This window comes from Thamnophis sirtalis, unplaced genomic scaffold, assembly GCF_051295495.1.
Source record: "Thamnophis sirtalis isolate CommonGarterSnake01/CBP01778 unplaced genomic scaffold, rThaSir2_p1.2 scaffold_3, whole genome shotgun sequence".
NCBI lineage: Eukaryota > Metazoa > Chordata > Lepidosauria > Squamata > Natricidae > Thamnophis > Thamnophis sirtalis.
Window position 1 is genome coordinate 35,396,138 of NW_028261383.1, and position 17,516 is coordinate 35,413,653.

The window sequence follows — 17,516 nt, forward strand, 5'->3', positions numbered from 1 at the left end:
GTCTTCAAATGGTTGCTAGGTGACTGGTTGTAAGTCAAGGACTACAGTACCTGTAATCCAGTGGTGGGTTTCAAAATTTTTTAGAACCTCTTCTGTAGGTGTGGCCTGCTTTGGGGGAGTGGCTTGGCAGTCATGTGACTGGGTGGGCGTGACCAACTTGTAAAATGTGGTAAAACTCACTTAACAACGCTCTTGCTTAGCAATCAAAATGTTGGCTGAGAAACTCTGGCATTTGAAGCACACAAGTCTTAAAGCTGTCAAGTTACAAGACCCTTGAACCCCTAAACCTTTAGGAAAAAAACCCTAGCGGTGTTCAAACTTGACAGCTTTAAGACTTGTGGACTTCAACTCCCAGAATTCCTCCTCTCGCTCTTCATCTTGATGATGCATGGACAGGCGGGGGGAGGGAGCTGGAACCGGTTCTAAACAGCACTGTAGATTTGTGGAACCTCTTCTATAGAAGAGGTTAGAACTGGCAGGAACCCACCCCTGCTGCAATCTTTCCTGTTTATGTATGTCAAAGCATAGACAGAAGAAACAAGAAATATTGATATGTAAGCCCCTCAGACTGGAAATACAAATTCCAGCTGCAGATGCTGTTTGCTGTGGCATCATGTTTGAAGCCTGCCTGATTTCCATTTTCAGACCACATCACCATTCAGCTGGAGGTGCGCTTCCACGACATCTTCATTGCCTCAACAACTTTCTCCTTTTATGACTGTTCTGCGGTGGCTTCCCTGAGGAGATCTGCACCGTACGTCCATGAAGAGACCTTTCCTTTCCCCAGATGCCTTTCCCCATGATTGCATTCTCACTTCAATTGGTTGGGTCTACTCAACAGCTGTTGTGTTCTTGTTCTTAGGTGCCAGGGATGTGTGAGCAGCCACTGGGGGTGTAATTGGTGCGTCCATCAACACCTTTGCACACACAAAACTGTCTGTGAAGATGGGTCTATTATCTACAATAAGAAGGTAGGTTTTATTGTGGCCTGCCAGCGGCCAGCAGAGCTGGCAGCAGATTCGGACAGTAAGGAGGTTGGAGAGGAACATGGGCCAGTCCTTGAGTGTGGGGAAGGCTCTGATGAGGGCTCTGTGTCAGAGGCAGAGAGGGGGCCAGGGCCGTATGCCAATTATCAGCTGCCTTCACAGTCAGATATCAGTGAGGCAGATGAAAAGCTGTAGCCTGTTCCCAGTGTGCACATGTGCAGAGTTGCCAGATGAAGGGAACAGCTAAAGAACAGGAGTCGACTTGGGAGTAAGGTCACAGGTGGGCCCTTCCCATGGGGAATAAAAGAGGAACGAAAGGGGAGTGGAGTTTGCAGGAGACAATTAGTTTGCTTAATTGGCTTGTGACTCTCTGAGACTCCTTGCCAAGTTTTGCAGATATCGGCCTGTCAGCTCTCCAAGCCAAATAAGGTCTGTGACTGTAAATCCTCCCTTGAAAGACTTTGCTGGATGTGAATGAGCAAAATTCACAGTAAATTAATAAAAGCGTTTTTTTGTTGGGACAAAGAGTTTGCTTCATGCTCTTGAGGTGCCTAGATCAGAAAAGGTTTTTCATAGGTCTTCTAAATCACAAAACTGCACTTCACCAGTTTTGGCCATGTCGCGGGTGAGAATTCACAAAGCAATTGTGTTGGGTAGAATTAGCAGAAAAAGGAAACCCACATGACAGCTGAACACCATCAAAGATGACTCCAGCCAGAGTACAGGAAAAATACAAAGAAGCAATGCAAGATTGGAAGACGTGGAGAGAGCTGGCCCATAGAATCACCAAGAGTCAGACACGACTGAATGGATAACCTCATTGCCATCAGCAACAGCATTGGTCTTCTGTGAGAATGATGACAGTGGAGGATTTGGGAATACATGTGCGTGAGCATGTGTACATATTTAATGTGCAACCCTAGATCCAAATATCAATTAAAAATACCGGGAATGAAAAGATAGTTTGTTCCTAGCTTATAAGAACCTTAGCTCAGGTGGACCATCGGTCTGGTTTGGAATATGAGACCTTCATAGAGACTGGAACACTTCTGCACACTTCTCAAGTAAACTTGGGAATAGTGGGTTGCTACTTATGTATAGTCCCTCTTCTTAGCTTTCTGAAGTGAGAAATATATTAATTTTCATTCCTGGATATCACTGGGGTGGCGCAGTGGTTAGAGGGCAGTACTGCAGGCTACTTCTGCTGACTGCCGGCTGCCAGCAGTTTGGCAGTTCGAATCTCACCAGGCTTCAAAGTTGACTCAGCTTTCCATCCTTCCAAGGTCAGTAAAATGAGGATTGTTGGGGGCAATATGCCTACTCTGTAAACCGCTTAGAGAGGGCCGTAAAGCACCGTGAAGCAGAATATAAGTCCAAGTGCTAATGATATTGCTATCACTGGCCACCACTCCCACTCCCAACTGCACAAGAATTGTTCACGTGTTTTAAAAAACGATATTACATAATACACTAGTTACATAATACACTAGTTACACTAAAATGCATTTCAGGGGTTGGTACTGCAGAAGCCCAACTGTTTTCTTAGCATATCCTGTGACCCACACTATCACATCACACCAGGAGTGAAATCCAGCAGATTCTGACAGGTTCTGGAGAACCGGTAGCAGAGATTTTGAGTAGTTCGGAGAACCGGCAGATGCCGGCTGGTCTCAGAGTGCGGTAGAAATGGAGATTTACAGTATCCTTCCCCTGCCACGCTCACCAAGCCACGCCCACAGAACCGGTAGTTAAAAAATTGAATTTCACCACTACATCACACCCCGCCATGGTTTATTTGTTTGGTGATGGCATTTAGTAAGAACACAGCAACAGTTTGTCTAAGCTGTTTTTATGATTTGGCATGTTGTATGAATTCAGCCACAGAATGTGGCCTCCTTCTGATCCCGTACTTGCCCTGACTAACTGTTTCTCCTCTTTCGCTTCTCCAGACTCAGATACTGGATTCCAGCCCATTCCCTTCCTCATACACTCCAAGTACAACACAGTCATCTTTGCCTATGGTGGCCACTGAACCCCCTACGCTCTCAGAAGCACCAGGGACTACTTCCATGCCGGCTCCCACCACCACTCCCATTATCTACACCAGCCTGCCAGCCACTTCTGCCCCAACTACTCTGAAGCCCGAAACCCTTCCTTCCACTGAAGCACCTCTATCAACCCCAAGTACTGTTACTTTGCTGGAGACAACCCGGGATTCTCTGATATTGCCCCCCACTGAAGTGCCCACTACTGTGACTGTCGGTCCTACCTCAGAATATCTCTCCAGCAGCCAGCTGGAGATGCTTTCTTCCGCAGCGCATCCTACTTCAGAACCAACTGCAGATCCAGAAGACGGCTCCACCGATCCTTCTATTGCCGTGTATAGCACACCCCAGCCTGTTCTAGAGGGAAAGACTCCTTCCCTTGAAGCTGAAAGTTCCTCCACTCCACCTTCTGCCCCTGCGTCTTCTCCCCTAAGTCCTCTCACGCCTAACCAGACCGGGAGCCCTTCCACATCTACTAACGTACCACCCATTGACCTGGAGACCGAGCCTCCCATTCTCGAGTTGCCTTATCCTACAGACCTTCCAAAGTGGCTTCCTCCTGAAGACATCGCAGAACCCCAGGAGAGTGAGGAATGGATGGTTTCGCTGCCCCCTGAAAATGACACCTCCTCTTTCTCTGCATCCATCCTTCTCTCGGGGGATGGGGACTCCTCCGAGAGTGACATCTCTGATTTCCCTCGAATTCTGCACCCAACACTAGATTATCAATATGATGCACCTGGATTTCTGGATTTGGTAAGTCTCATGCTTTGCTTCAGAACGCCACAGATGTTTTTGCGTGTCATTGATGGCTGGTTTACTCTGCACACACGCACAAGCATATATGCCTACTGGTAGTCCTCGACTTACAGCCATTTGTTTAGTGACTGTGCGAAGTTACAGTGGCACTGAAAAAAGTTCACACTTATAACCATTGCAGCATCCCCATGGTCACAGGTCACAATTCGGATGCTTGGCAACTGGTTGTGTCAAGCGCCAGGGGAATCGGGAGATCTAGGCAGTCCAAATGAATATAAAGTTTTATTGCAAGCTTAAGCTACAAGAATCTGAGCTACTAATGGTTAAAGGGAATTAGCGGCAGTTAAGAAAGGAAATCAAGGCGGGCTGGACTTAGATCTCTTGTGGTGCACAAGGACTCATGACTGATGATGTATTTGACTCCTCCCTTGGACTCGGCCTGGTCATCTCCTACAGCCATGATGGCGAACCTATGACACACGTGCCAGAAGTGGCATGCAGAGCCATCTCTCCTGGCATACAAGCCATCACCTGTTTTTCTTCTGGGTTCCGGCGTGCTGGCCAGCTGGTCTTCACATATGTGGGAGCGCTGGAAATCAGAAGAGCAGTTGCCCGGTGTGCATGCGCGCGGTGGGAAGATGAACTTCCTGTTTCCGGCGTGCCCATCCATACCAGCCAGCTGGTTTTTGCGCATGCATGTGCACCAGAAACCGGAAGACCAGCTCGCTGGCGTGCATGCGTGTTTTGGAAACTGGAAGATCATCTTCTGAGCACACGCATGTGCACTGGGCGGCTGCTCTTCCAGTTTCCAGCACGCGTGCATGTACACTCCCGTTTCGGTACTCGGTGTCGAAAAGGTTCGCCAACACTGTCCTACAGGATCATAGTTTTTGAAAGCTGTAGTGTCCCAGGGTCATGTGATCCCCTTTTGCAACCTCCTGACAAGCAAAGTCAGCAGGGGAAGCCAGATTCACTTAATAACCATGTTACTAACTTAACAACTTCAGTGATTGGCTTAATAGCTGTGACAAGAAAGGTGGCAACATAGGGAAAATTCAACTGTTAATAACTGTCTTGCTTAGTAACAGGAATTTTTGGCTCAGTTGTGGTCATAAGTCAAAGAAAGGACTACTTGTATTCTTGAATTTTATCCCTACCAAGCAACCTTGATTGATAAGCTGGGCTTAGATGAAAGGAAGCAACTCACCCCAAGTCATCCAGTGAGCTTCCATGGTTAATATGGGCTTGGTCCAGTAATCTTCGTCCAGTATCTTAATTTTTGTGTGGGAAGATACCCATGAGGGAAAAGAGAAACCCTAAACCATGTAGTTCTTTCAACTCCTAGCAACCTGATAGAATTTCTTTGTGATGATCTAACCCTAGCTGCTGCTTACAAGTCATCCAATGGTGCAAACATCACCACTATAACTGAGTCTGTCCATCTGGCTAGTGGTCGTCCTCTTTTCCTCTTTCCTTCCATCTTACTCTGCATTGGAGCCTTTTTCCCAGAGACATGAGTCTTCTCATAATGTCTCTGAAGTAGGATATTTTTATTCTGGTCACCTGTGCCTTAAATGAGAACTCTGGGTTGATTTATTCACTGATCCACTGGTTTGTTTTCATGACTATCCATGGTATTCTCAGAAGTCTTCTCCAACACCAAATTAAAAGGAGTCAATACTCTTCCTGTCCTGTTCTACAAAGCCCAACTTTCATTTCCACCAGGAATCCAAGGGATTACCGTGGCTTGCACAATCCTGACGTTTATAGATACAGAAATTCAGTGTTCCTAGCCAAGTGTATTTTTAATACTCTGCTTCCCCTTCAGGTCATGTAAATCTTTTGCCAAATGTATATTTAAAACAATTTTTATCAGATTAATGAAAGCAAATTATAAAAAAGGATTCATCTTGATTTTTTTTTCTTCCCACAACTTGAAGAGGGATGTGGAAGGAGTCCTGGTCTTTAGGTCCAAAGTGAGTGATCTAGAATAGAATAGAATAGAATAGAATAGAATAGAATAGAATAACAAAGTTGGAAGGGACCTTGGAGGTCTTCTAGTCCAACCCCCTGCTTAGGCAGAGACCCTATACCACTACAGACAAATGGCTGTCCAATCTCTTCTTAAAACCTTCTGGTGTTGGAGCATTCACAACTTCTGGAGGCAAGCTGTTCCACTGATTACTTGTTCTAACTGTCAGGAAATTTCTCCTCAGTTCTAAGTTGCTTCTCTCCTTGATTAGTTTCCACCCATTGCTTCTTGTTCTACCCTCAGGTGCTTTGGAGAATAGTTTGACTCCCTCTTCTTTGTGGCAGCCCCTGAGATATTGGAACACTGCTATCATGTCTCCCTTAGTCCTTCTTTTCACTAAACTAGACATACCCAGTTCCTGCAACCGTTCTTTATACTGTGTGTTTTAGCCTCCAGTCCCCTAATCATCTTTGTGGCTTTTCTCTGCACTCTTTCTAGAGTCTCCACCTCTTTTCTACATTGTGGTGACCAAAACTGAATGCAGTATTCCAAGTGTGGCCTTACCAAGGAATTATAAAGTGATATTAACACTTGACGTGATCTTGATTCTATCCCTCTGTTTTTGTAGCCTAGAACTGTGTTGGCTTTTTTGGCAGCTGCTGCACACTGCTGGCTTATATTTAAATGGTTGTCCACTAGGACTCCAAGATCCCTTTCACAGTTACTACTATTGAGCAAGGTAGCACCTGTACTGTACCTGTGCATGTACTGTTCCTGTTCTGGAAGAGAAGCATGATCCATCAATCATGCTTCTACTCCAGAACTTAGTAATTAAACTAGCTGACTGTAAGGCCGATAATCCCGCTGACATTATGTGGGCAAAGCAGGAAAAACCCTCCTGTTTGTAGAATTGGATAGTAATAGAAACTTTTTGACAGGAGAGTTTCTCCAGAGAACCTCCTGACTGTGGCTTCAGGCTACCAAGCGGTGATGGTGAGAGGCTCTTCATCAGTTGTCATCTACATGTTATATATTGACAAGAGAAAGATCTTTTCACCCAGACATTTAATCTGTTTTTGGGCCTGTTTGTGCTTTTTCTGAATGAACTTAAAACCACTCGAAGTTACAGCAGCATTGAATAAAGGGATTTATGACCATTTTTCATACATAGCCATTGTGGCACCCCCATGCTCAGGTGAGCAAAATTCAGAGGCTTGGTAACTGGCTCATACTTACGACCTGGGGTCATGTGATCCCCTTTTGTGATTTTCTGACAAGCAAAGTCAATGGGGAAGCCAGATTCGCTTAACAAACTTAACAACTGCAGTGAGTCACTTAACAACTATAGCAGGAAAGGTCGTGAAATGGGATAAAACTCACTTAACAAAAGGTCTCACTTAGCAATAGAAATATTAGGCTCAATTGTGGTTGGAAGTCGAGGACTGCCTATTTAGGAGAACCTGGTTTCTGTCTTTTGTGCATATTCTGTTCTATCAATTTATGCCAGGGGTGTCAAACTCAAGATCCCCATCGGCCAGATCTGACCTACGGGTCCCTCCTGAGCTCCGTTTCTGCTGGCAGAGAGCTGCAGGAGGCTGTCGCAGCTGAAAACGGAGGTCACGAGGACTGGGCGCAGGCTGCAGGATGTCAAACTGGCCACACCCACCCTAGCCACACCCACCCGGTCCTCCCCAAGGTCAAACACAACCCTGATGTGGCCCTAAATGAAATCGAGTTTGACACCCCTGTCTATGCAGAATCCTCTTTTACTCACTTCAATGTGTTTGTGTGCTTTCAGACGGAGGAGTACAGCTGGGGCCCTGAAGCCTGTCCGTGTGTGAAGGGCATCCAGGGATCCTCTCTGATGCCGGTCAATGTGCAGAGAAAGATCACCCTGATTGGACAAAACTTTCACCTCTATCAGGCAAGACTGTGGCAGCGGGTCAGGTGGTGTGTGTGTGTGTGTGTGTGTGTGTGTGTGTGTGTGTGTGTGTGTGTGGCAGGGTGTCGTGGCCCTGTGCTCTAGCTGGAGGGGCGTAAACCCAGTAGTGTGCTGCAAGCCAGCTTGCATTGGCTTCTGAAAGCCGATTATTAAATTTTCTGGAGTTTTGCCAGCTAGCTGAGAGCAGAACTGAGCCACTAGGCAAGGCTTTCGCTGGTCTAGGACGGTAATAACGATTTGATTGATCGCCTAGCTTAGCACGCCAATCAGATGTTCTGTGCTGATTGAAACGGAGCCAGCAAAGACAATTCTGAAACATTTACAAGGACACCACTGTCGGCACCTTTTCTATGACTCCCCTACACCTGTTGCAATATTAATTCTATGAGTTTCGTTGTTGATGATTGTGGAAGGAAAGATAAAATATGAAGTATATTTCTGTTCTCTTTGCTTCAAAAGCAAGTGCCATAGAGAGAGTCCTCACTCACCAACTACTTGTTCAGCAACTGTTGGAAGTTGTGACGGTGCTGAGTGAGTGACGTTTACAGCCAGGCCTTAAAGTCACTCCGCTCCCGATAACGGTCTTGATCTGGATCCTTGGCAGCTTGTTCGCATGTTAGATGCAATGTCCCACAATCACAATTTGCCCCCTTCTCTGCTGGCTTCCCAAAAGCAAAATCAATGGAGAAACTGGCAGGGAAGGTTGCGAGTCGTTTAGATACACCTGACAGCAGTCAGCTCCAGGCCCGAAATCTCTTGCATGTGGAATAGTGTACCAAAAATGTATCTTTATGAGACATATTGCAAAAAAAAAAAAAATCGTATGTTGGGGGAAAGGGCAATTGGACTTGTGAGAAGCTAGTCCCCACCCCAAGGATAAATCACCGAGACAGAAACTGAGCAACGTGGTACATGCAGTACAGTGCAGTGAGCCATGTGCAGATCAGTACATTGGGGAAACAAAACAACCAGTTCATAAACACATGGCACAACATAGGAGAACAAACCCATCAGGACTAGATTCAGCAGCCCATCTGCATTTAAAAGACACAGGCCATTATTTTGAAGACTACAAAGTCTTCATATTTTAGACAGAGAGGATCGCTGGTTGGAAGTGGGTTAAAGAGGCCATCTATATCAAAATTGAACAGCCTTCTCTCAACAGAGGGGGAGGGATACAACATCATCTATCTCCATTCTACAACACAGTCCTTTCAACAGTTCCAAGAAGGCTCCACACCCGTTTGCACCACTCAGGTGACCATGATGACTCAGATAAACCTCCAGGTGACCTTTAAGACCCGCTAAAAGAATTCAAATGACCAGCTGTCTGCAAGGAGTAGAAATCCTCTCAATCCCCACCATTCAGTCAGAGTTGAAGAAACTTTCTTGGATGAGAAGCAAAACCTCTTCAAAGAAAAACCAGAAAGTCCAGTTGCCTCTTGGGAGTGGGGGGGTGGGTGGGAAATCACCTTTGGGACAACCATGACTTGGATGACTGAGAATCTCCATAGACATAAATAAAGCCGCTAAGAATGAAAACGCACATGAAAAATGCGACGTGCAAAAACTTACCAAATTTGCAAAATGATTTGGAAGTGGGATGGAACAAACCTGGGTTTCAAGTGGACTAAATGTCAACGCAGACTGATGCATTTGCCCAAGGCTGGCTCAGAAGAAGTGAAAAGAGTTACCGTATTTTTCAGAGTATAAGAGGCTGAAAATCTGGGTACGTCTTATATACTGAATACAGCATTTTTTGCCTCCCGAAACCCGGCCCTCTTCACCAAAATGGCCGTGTATAGCCTTTAGGAGGCTTTCAGAGTGCTTCTGGGGGCTGGGGAGGGCAGATTTCCCCCCACTAGCCCTTAGGAGTACTCTATAAGCCTCCTAAAGGCTATTAATGCCCTTTTAAAAAATGGGTTATTTTGGGGAGGTCTGCAGAGTGAAAAATCTTTTTTTTTTAATTTGCCTCTTCAAAACCTTGGTGCGTCTTATACTCTGGTGCGTCTTATACTCTGAAAAAATATGGTACATGGGAGGTTTGGAAAGGAAGGCAGGAATCTCATTCATAAGAATCAACTCCGCTTTTCTTTCCCTTTAAGGATCAGTTTTGGGACTATGAATGTGCCTTGGTTCTGGAGGGGAAGACTTTGTCGGTAGAGGCTTATATTGAACAAGATGAAAATGACCCCTCCATTTTCTACATCACGTGCCAATTGCATCAGGTAAGGGCTTCATGGGAGCAGAGCTAGGGTTCCCCTAACTTTGGTCTCAACATTTGTTTATTGATTTATACCCGGTCTGTCTTATTTTTATAAATAACTCAAGGGAGTGAACATGTCTAATACAGGTAGTCCTTGTTCTGACCTAGGCTTCCCCAAAAACACGAAGTCGACTCCTTGTCCCGATAAAACCCCTTTTATTAAAGGGAATTCCTCTAAAGCAAAGTCCCGGCCAACAGTCTTTCATGAGATTTCACAACTACAGACCTTTATCAGGCTTGGAGAGCGGCCAGGCCGATATCTTCCAAACGCCACGCTGTAGCAGCAATTACTTGGCAAGAAGTCAGGAACAGATCTTCACTCTAATGAATTGAACTAATTGTCTCCTGCAAACTCCTCTCCTCTTTCGCTCCTCTTTTATTCCCTATAGGAGGGGCCATTCACCGTCCATTCCTGAGTCCACCCTTGTTCCTTAGCTGTTCCCTTCTCCTGGCAGCTCTGTGCATACACACACTGGGAACAGGCTCCAGCTGTTCTTCTGCCCCGCTGATGTCCGACTCTGAAGGCAGCTGATAGCTGTCGGATGGCCCTGGCTCCCTCTCTGCCTCCAACGCAGAGTCCTCGTCAGAGCCTTCTCCAGACCCCAGGACTGGCCCATGTTCCTCCCCAACCTCCTCACTGTCTGAGTCTGCCACCAACTCCTCTGGCTGCTGGCAGGCCACAACAGTCCTTGACATACAACTGTTTATTTAGTGAACATTCAAATTTAACAACAGTAGTGGAAAAATGAGACTTAAGACCATTTTTCACACTTACGACTTTGGTAATGTGATCAAAATTTGGATGCTTGGCAACTGGCAAGTATTCATGACAGTCGCAGGGTCCCATCTGATTGCTTTTTTTTGTGACCTTCTGAGAAGCAAAGTCAAAGGGGAAACTAGATTCATTTAACAACCATGTTACCGACTTAACAACTGTAGGGATTCACTTAACAACTGTGGCCAAAAAAGTCGTAAAATGGGGCAAAATTTCACTTACTGTATTTTTCCGAGTATAAGACGCACCCCCTCCCAAAAAAGGGTGAAAATCTGGGTGCGTCTTATACACTGAATACTGCATTTTAGGCCTCCCGAAACTCCATCCTGCACATTCCGTTTTTCATAAAGGGTTTGGGAGGCCTGCAAAGTGCTTGTGACGGCTGGGGAGGGCAAAAGTGAGTGAAAAACTGCCCCATTTTTCATGAAAACAGGCCTGCTTTGTGCAAAATAACGAGGCGTGCAGAAGGTTTGGGAGTGTAGAGTGCTCCTGGGGGCTGGGGAGGGCAAAAACAAGTGAAAAAGGGGCCGATTTTCACAAAAATCAGGCCCTTGGGAGGGTTTTTGCCCTCCCAAGCCCCCAGGAGCATTCTGCAGGCCTTCCAAACACTCTGCACACCCTGTTTTTGGTGACAAACAGGTCTGTTTTTTGTCTCCCAAACCTCCCACACATCTTGTTTTTGCTATCCCAGGCCCCCAGAAGCACTTTTCAGGCCTCCCAAACACTCTGCATGCCCCATTTTTCACAAAAAATGGGACATGCAGAGGGTTTGGGAGGCCTGCAGAGTGCTCCTGGGGTCGGGGAGGGCAAAAACATTTTTTTAAAATTTACCTCTTCAAAATCTTGGTGCGTCTTATAGTCCGAAAAATATGGTAACTGTCTTAACAGAAATGGAGGTCGAAAGTCAAAGACTATCTGTACTCCTTCCTCCTCCTATTTTCTCCACAACAACAACCCTGTGAGCTAAGGTGGTTGAGAGAAAGAGAGCCAGCTGGCTTTGTGCCTAAGGCAGGATTAGAACTCTAGCCTGGTGCCTCAAACCACTAGACCAGACTGGCTCTCATGTATTTAAGGCCACCCACATGTTGAGTGTTTCTCGGTACTTGCTAAAGCATAGCCAAAGAAGGCTGGGTATAAAGTTTGTAAAAATCTGTCATCAGAAATATGTTACTCCCCCGCTTCGATATCTAACAGCCAAGATACAAAGGAAAATAGAATGGGGGAGAAACAGGAAAGCCAGTAAATCTCGGTGACCAGCCGGATGAAAAAATTCTGGAGAAGGAAGGAGACAAATAGTAGCTGGTCTCACTAAATTGATGCAATAATAAAAGATAGTTTCGGTTGACCCAAAATCAAGTCCTGATCGTATCCTGGCACAAAATGGCAGACAAGTGTGGACATTGTGTGCCATTTTGTGCCAGGATATAATTTTGACTTTCTAATTTAGCCTACAGCTCTGGGATTTCTCGCTGCTCTTAGATCCAGGCACTAAAAGTAGGTTTTACTAATTTTCTGTTGACTACCCAAAGTCATTTAAGTGTAGCTAAAAAGAGTAATCCTTCACACTACGCCAGATGTTCCTGTCATCAGCTGAAATAATTGGAAAAAAGTAAAAAGATGAGTGTTAAAACGATCTAAATCAGATTGTAAAAAGAACATTCAAACCATCTGGAAAGCAGTTAACAAAAGAAAAGAATCTTATACCATTTGATTTTTATTTCTAAAATCCGAAGTGCAAAAAGCAGAAATCTGGAAAGACCAACCCATTTCTCCAAGGCAGAACTCCATTATTCTTTCCTATTATTATTATTGATGACCTCATTGATACACTAAGAGGAAAATCCAAAGAATACAAACACCTTTCAGAGGGGGAAAAAAACCCTAAGCTCATAGTATCTGCTCAGTTAGTATATTCAAACTAGGCACATACCAGTCGGAGGGTTAGGAGGAAGAAAAGACAAAACAGGTCAGAAAACTGCTACAGCAAAGTGAATGGAATTGTCACTAAGATCTCAGGCTTGCTAGAAATTACAGTGATGCATTTGTACAAGTTTATACAAATGGCAACACACTCGCAATTGCATAATACATGTGCTCTACATGGGGCTGTCCTGGAGACCGCACTGAAGCTTCAGCGGTTCCAGAACGGAGCAATGTGAATAGCCGTAGTCATGTTTTGATGTGTTCATAGGACACCTCTGCTTCATGAGCTGTGCTTCTTGCCCGTTTGCTTCCAGGGGTGGTACAAAGTGATGGTTGCTACCTAAAAAAAATCTCTCTGCATCATGGGTGTCAAACTCGCCACGTCACATTGCCGTCACATGAAGTTTCGTGCTGTTTTTCCCCTTTGCGGAGATGGGGTGGGCGTGTCCTGTGCGTGACGCATCTGCCCTGCGGGCCGCCAGGATTGTCATTCTCCAGATTCCTTTGATGAAATAATGTTGTTGACCGAGACCTGGGACTTGTGCTTTCTCTGTAGTAGCGCCTGCCCTCTGCATTTTTTGGGCACCTCCACTCCAGTGGTGGTATTCAGCAGGTTCTGACCAGTTCGGGAGAACCGGTAGCGGAAAATTCGAGTAGTTCGGAGAACTGGCAAATACCACCTCTGACTGGCCCCCGCCCGCATCTATTCTCTGCCTCCTGAGTCCCAGCTGATTGGAAGGAAAGGGGGATTTTGCAGTATCCTTCCCCTGCCACACCCACCAAGCCAAGCCCACAAAACCGGTAGTAAAAATGTTTTAATCCCGCTACTGTCCCTTTACAGTATCCTTCCCCTGCCACGCCCACCAAGCCATGCCCACCAAGCCACATCACACCCATCAAGCCACGCCCACAGAATGTAAAAAATAGTAATTAAAAATAGTAGTAAATTTTTTTGAATCCCATCACTGATCCACTCGGCTATTGTTTAGAAGCGCCATCCTAGCCTTGCTCTTCACCCAAGTCTTTTAGTGAGTAACAAGGAGGCACCTTATTTTATTCCCTCCAAGCCCTCGTGCTTGCTGTATTTTATCAGGTTTATTATGATTTAGTTTTCCCTCTATACAACAATCATGAAATGCATGAAGGGAAAAGGAAACAAAATATGGTATAATTGGGAAGGCAATCTTTGAAGTTATTTTTTTCCCTAGTTTTTCTTCTTCTAAAAAATACCAATAGCATACAGGCTGTCTTCAACTTATAGCCATTCATTTAGCAACCTTTCAAATTACGACAGCACTGGAAAAAATGACTCACAACCAGTCCTCACACTTACAACCAACGTAGTATTCTGACGGTCAGGTGATCAAAATTTAGGTGCATGGATTAACCAGCTTATATTTACGACAGTTGCCAAGCCATGTGCGACATTCAACATGTGCGGATTCACTTAACATCCGCATGAGTCACAACAGTGGCAGAAAAAGGTTGGGAGATCGGGCGCAACTCACTTAACAACCGCTTTGCCTAGCAACAGAAATCCTGGTCCCAATTGTGACGGTAAATCGAGAACAGTCTATGATCTTGCATCTTTTCCAAGACTAATACTTGGGCGTCTCATTTTCAGTACAGCTACTCGGCTCCCCAACTAGAATTCAGTGTGGTCATTTTCGTCCAGCGGAAACGGCATCTCCGAGTGGACAGCATTGAAGATCTCCATGGTAACAGGGAAAGGGCCCCGGGATATCATGGCTTAATAACAACTTCTTTGGAGCAGCTATAGACAAAAAAAAGTCTTTGTTTTATGAAATAAGAGTGTTGTGGTAGTTTCTAGGCGTATCTTGATATGGAGCTTTAATGGCGCTTGCTTGCATGTGACTGAGTTGCATTCTGCAATGAACTAGGAGCGAGTGGGGCTGTTGAAGAAGAAATGTTGGTAGGCAAAATATAGTGCCTATCAAGACTGGGTGGGAAGGGAGGGCGGGAGGGAAGGAAGGAAGGCATAGGAAAGAAAGGCAGGCAGAGGGAAGGAAGGAAGGAATAGGGAAGGAAGGCACAGGAAAGAAAGGCAGGCGGAGGGAAGGAAAAGAAGGAAGGAAGGAAATAGTTTGCTAAATCTCTTCTGTTGTATCATTTGGTTTCTGCATCCAAAGAATTGCTGCACAGACCTTACTAATGCCCATCTCAATGTGTCTCTTTCTCTTCAGTGACCTTATACAACTGCTCGGTGGGACACTTAGACTGCAGCCGCTGCCAAACTGCCGATGCCAAGTATAGCTGTGTGTGGTGTGGAGGAGAGCAGCCGAGCTGCCTATTCCAAGACTCCTGCAAAGAAGAGGTTGCAGACACGTGCCCGGCCCCATTGATTCATGCAGTGAGTAAACTGTCCAGGGTGATGGAAGCCAGATGCTTGGTGAAGAAACCCACAGGAATCTAGAATGTTTGCAAATAGCCCAAGGAGGCCCCAGACTGGTGGAGATAATGGTTACCAAGGCAGCTAGTTCTGTCATAGCAACGGGAGAGCTTCCCGTCCCAGGAACCACCAGCAGCAGCTTTCTTTGGAGAAAAAATAGTCCAGGTTTCCACTTGTTTCCAGCAGCCTACAATGATTCTGCACCTACCTAAAGTTCTGAAACTCCTTCGTTATGGAAACATTTGGGGCTTTTCTTTATGCACAAAACAGAGCAGCTTATATAATAAGTTGTAGTTGTATTACAATATAGAATAATGAATACAGCGGTAGTAATGATTGGAAGACGGGAAGTCAAGAGACGTTCTCTGCTTTGGCTTCATTCAGATGGAGCACCAGGCTCTTAAGGGGGTGCCGGTGGAAAGGAAAACCTGATTCTGTCTCCAAGCTCCAGCTTCCCATTAAAGAGAGAAAGCAAAGCATGTTGGCTTGATCTGCCTACAAAGCATTTGCAGCAAGTGCATTTGGTTACACAGTTAGACCCGTGATGGCGAACCTATGGCACGCGTGCCACAGGTGACACACACAGAGCCCTCTCTGCGGGCACGCAAACCATCGCCCCACCTGAGCTCCACCGTGCATGCGCATGCACCTCCTGCTGGCCATTTGAGAGACACGTGTGTGGGGGCGGGGGGAGTGCAGGGGGATCACGTGCACATATGCGGGGGAGCACTGGGGTCGCATGCGCATGGGGCTGGGCGTGTGGGGGGAGTTGCGTGCGCATTGCATTATGAGTGTGTGGATGCAGTTGCACATGCTTTTGGCAAGCAATGACAAAAAGGTTAGCCATCACTGAGTTAGACCATTAAGATCCAATGGAGTTCTAAATCTCTATCTGAAGGGTAATGTAATAGGATAATTTTTGCATTCTAAAAATGGAGCCATATATTATAAATATTATATATATGTTTGTGTGTGTGTACGTACGTACACACACACACACACGCACACACACATATTTCATGAGTGTTGCTTTGTTCTGAAAAATACATAAACTGTGTATCGGGACCTAGTCTTATTTATATGAGCCGTCTCAATAAGTATCTGTAAGGCAACCGATCAGAGAATAATGTTCAGAGCTCCCCCTTCATGTTTACCAGCTTTTTCACAGAATTGACCTTGACAGGAGAAATCAATATTATACTGAAATTTAGAGAAAGGTTTCACTGAGGAAGGGATTCTTAAGGAAGATGGAAGCGAGATGGGATGATAATGAACAGAGAGGGCAAGTAGGAGAGAATTATCCCAGAAAATAGCATACGCCAAAAAGAAGAAAAGGCGATTTAAAAGAGAAACATGCAATAGCAATGAAAACAAACAGGAGGATATGAAAAGATGAAAAATTTACAAAACCTTAAAAAATAACACACATGCTTTAAAAAGGGATGGGGCCAGGAACAAAACTAATCCTTTAAAACACGTAGGGATGAATAGGGAAATTTCCGGAGAAGCCCTCACAATAGATTCTACTGAAGAAAGAGGTAACTCTGTGCCCACGATAAAGAAGACTGAGTTGTGAATTACTACAATACGAGAGTCATGCTGCAGGCAGAAAGACCGCCTCAGACACAGAGAATCCATGGTGATAACATGGACTCCACTCCCTTCATCAAAGGAAGCCTAGACCTGGATGTCTAGACCAGAAGTGTCAATCTCAATTTGATTGAGGGCCGCATCAAGGTTGTGGTTGACCTTGGGGGGTGGGCATGGCCAGCTTGATGCCACTCCTTAAACTGCTAGTATGTTTCCCCTTTGCATTGGGGAGACTGGGCCAAAGCAACGCAGATAGACCAGGCCAAAGCGATGTGGGAAGACTGGGCTGAAGCAACGTGGGCCGGTCCCTTACATTTTCCAGGATGGCTCAGTGGGCCAGATCTGACCATATCACTGGCCAGATCCAGCCTACGGGCCTTGAGTTTGACACCCTTGGTCTAGACCACAACTTCCAGGTTGTCATCTCCTATGTTCATTTCCAAAGAGGCAACTATGATAGTCAGTTGCAACAAAAACAAAAAAGAGGTTTTTTGGCACCTTGAAATTTTTATCCCTAACACAGTTGCTTCTCTAAGGACTAGAAGAACACAAACAGTGTCCTTTGAATGTCATCCATCAGAATTTGGCAATCGTGGGGAATGCTGAGTCTAGTCATTCTTCATTCCATGAGTTTAAAATTTAGGATGCAGTGAGCAATTTTGATAGCAAAGTCATAATCATACTGCCCAGTGGTGGGTTTCAAAAATTGTTCGAACCTACTCTGTGGGTGTGGCCTCCTTTGTGGGAGTGGCTTGCCGCCCATGTGACCAAATGGGAGTGGCTTGCCGCCCATGTGACCGGATATGAAGATGCCGACGACACTTGTCAGAACCACCTTAAATTACCTC

At 45.5% G+C, this 17,516-nt stretch overlaps 1 protein-coding gene across 2 annotated transcripts in view; it reads left to right on the plus strand.

Annotated features, from left to right (window-relative positions):
* PLXNB1 (plexin B1) overlaps positions 1 to 17,516 on the plus strand; it is a 202,393-nt gene that overhangs the window by 135,521 nt on the left and 49,356 nt on the right. For both annotated transcript variants that reach the window (XM_087708667.1, XM_087708666.1), the window contains 7 exons: positions 646 to 754; positions 863 to 971; positions 2,936 to 3,787; positions 7,561 to 7,686; positions 9,810 to 9,932; positions 14,293 to 14,386; positions 14,873 to 15,039. In XM_087708667.1, coding sequence (XP_087564793.1) covers positions 646 to 754; positions 863 to 971; positions 2,936 to 3,787; positions 7,561 to 7,686; positions 9,810 to 9,932; positions 14,293 to 14,386; positions 14,873 to 15,039 — 1,580 coding nt within the window. The remainder of the gene's footprint in view (positions 1 to 645; positions 755 to 862; positions 972 to 2,935; positions 3,788 to 7,560; positions 7,687 to 9,809; positions 9,933 to 14,292; positions 14,387 to 14,872; positions 15,040 to 17,516) is intronic.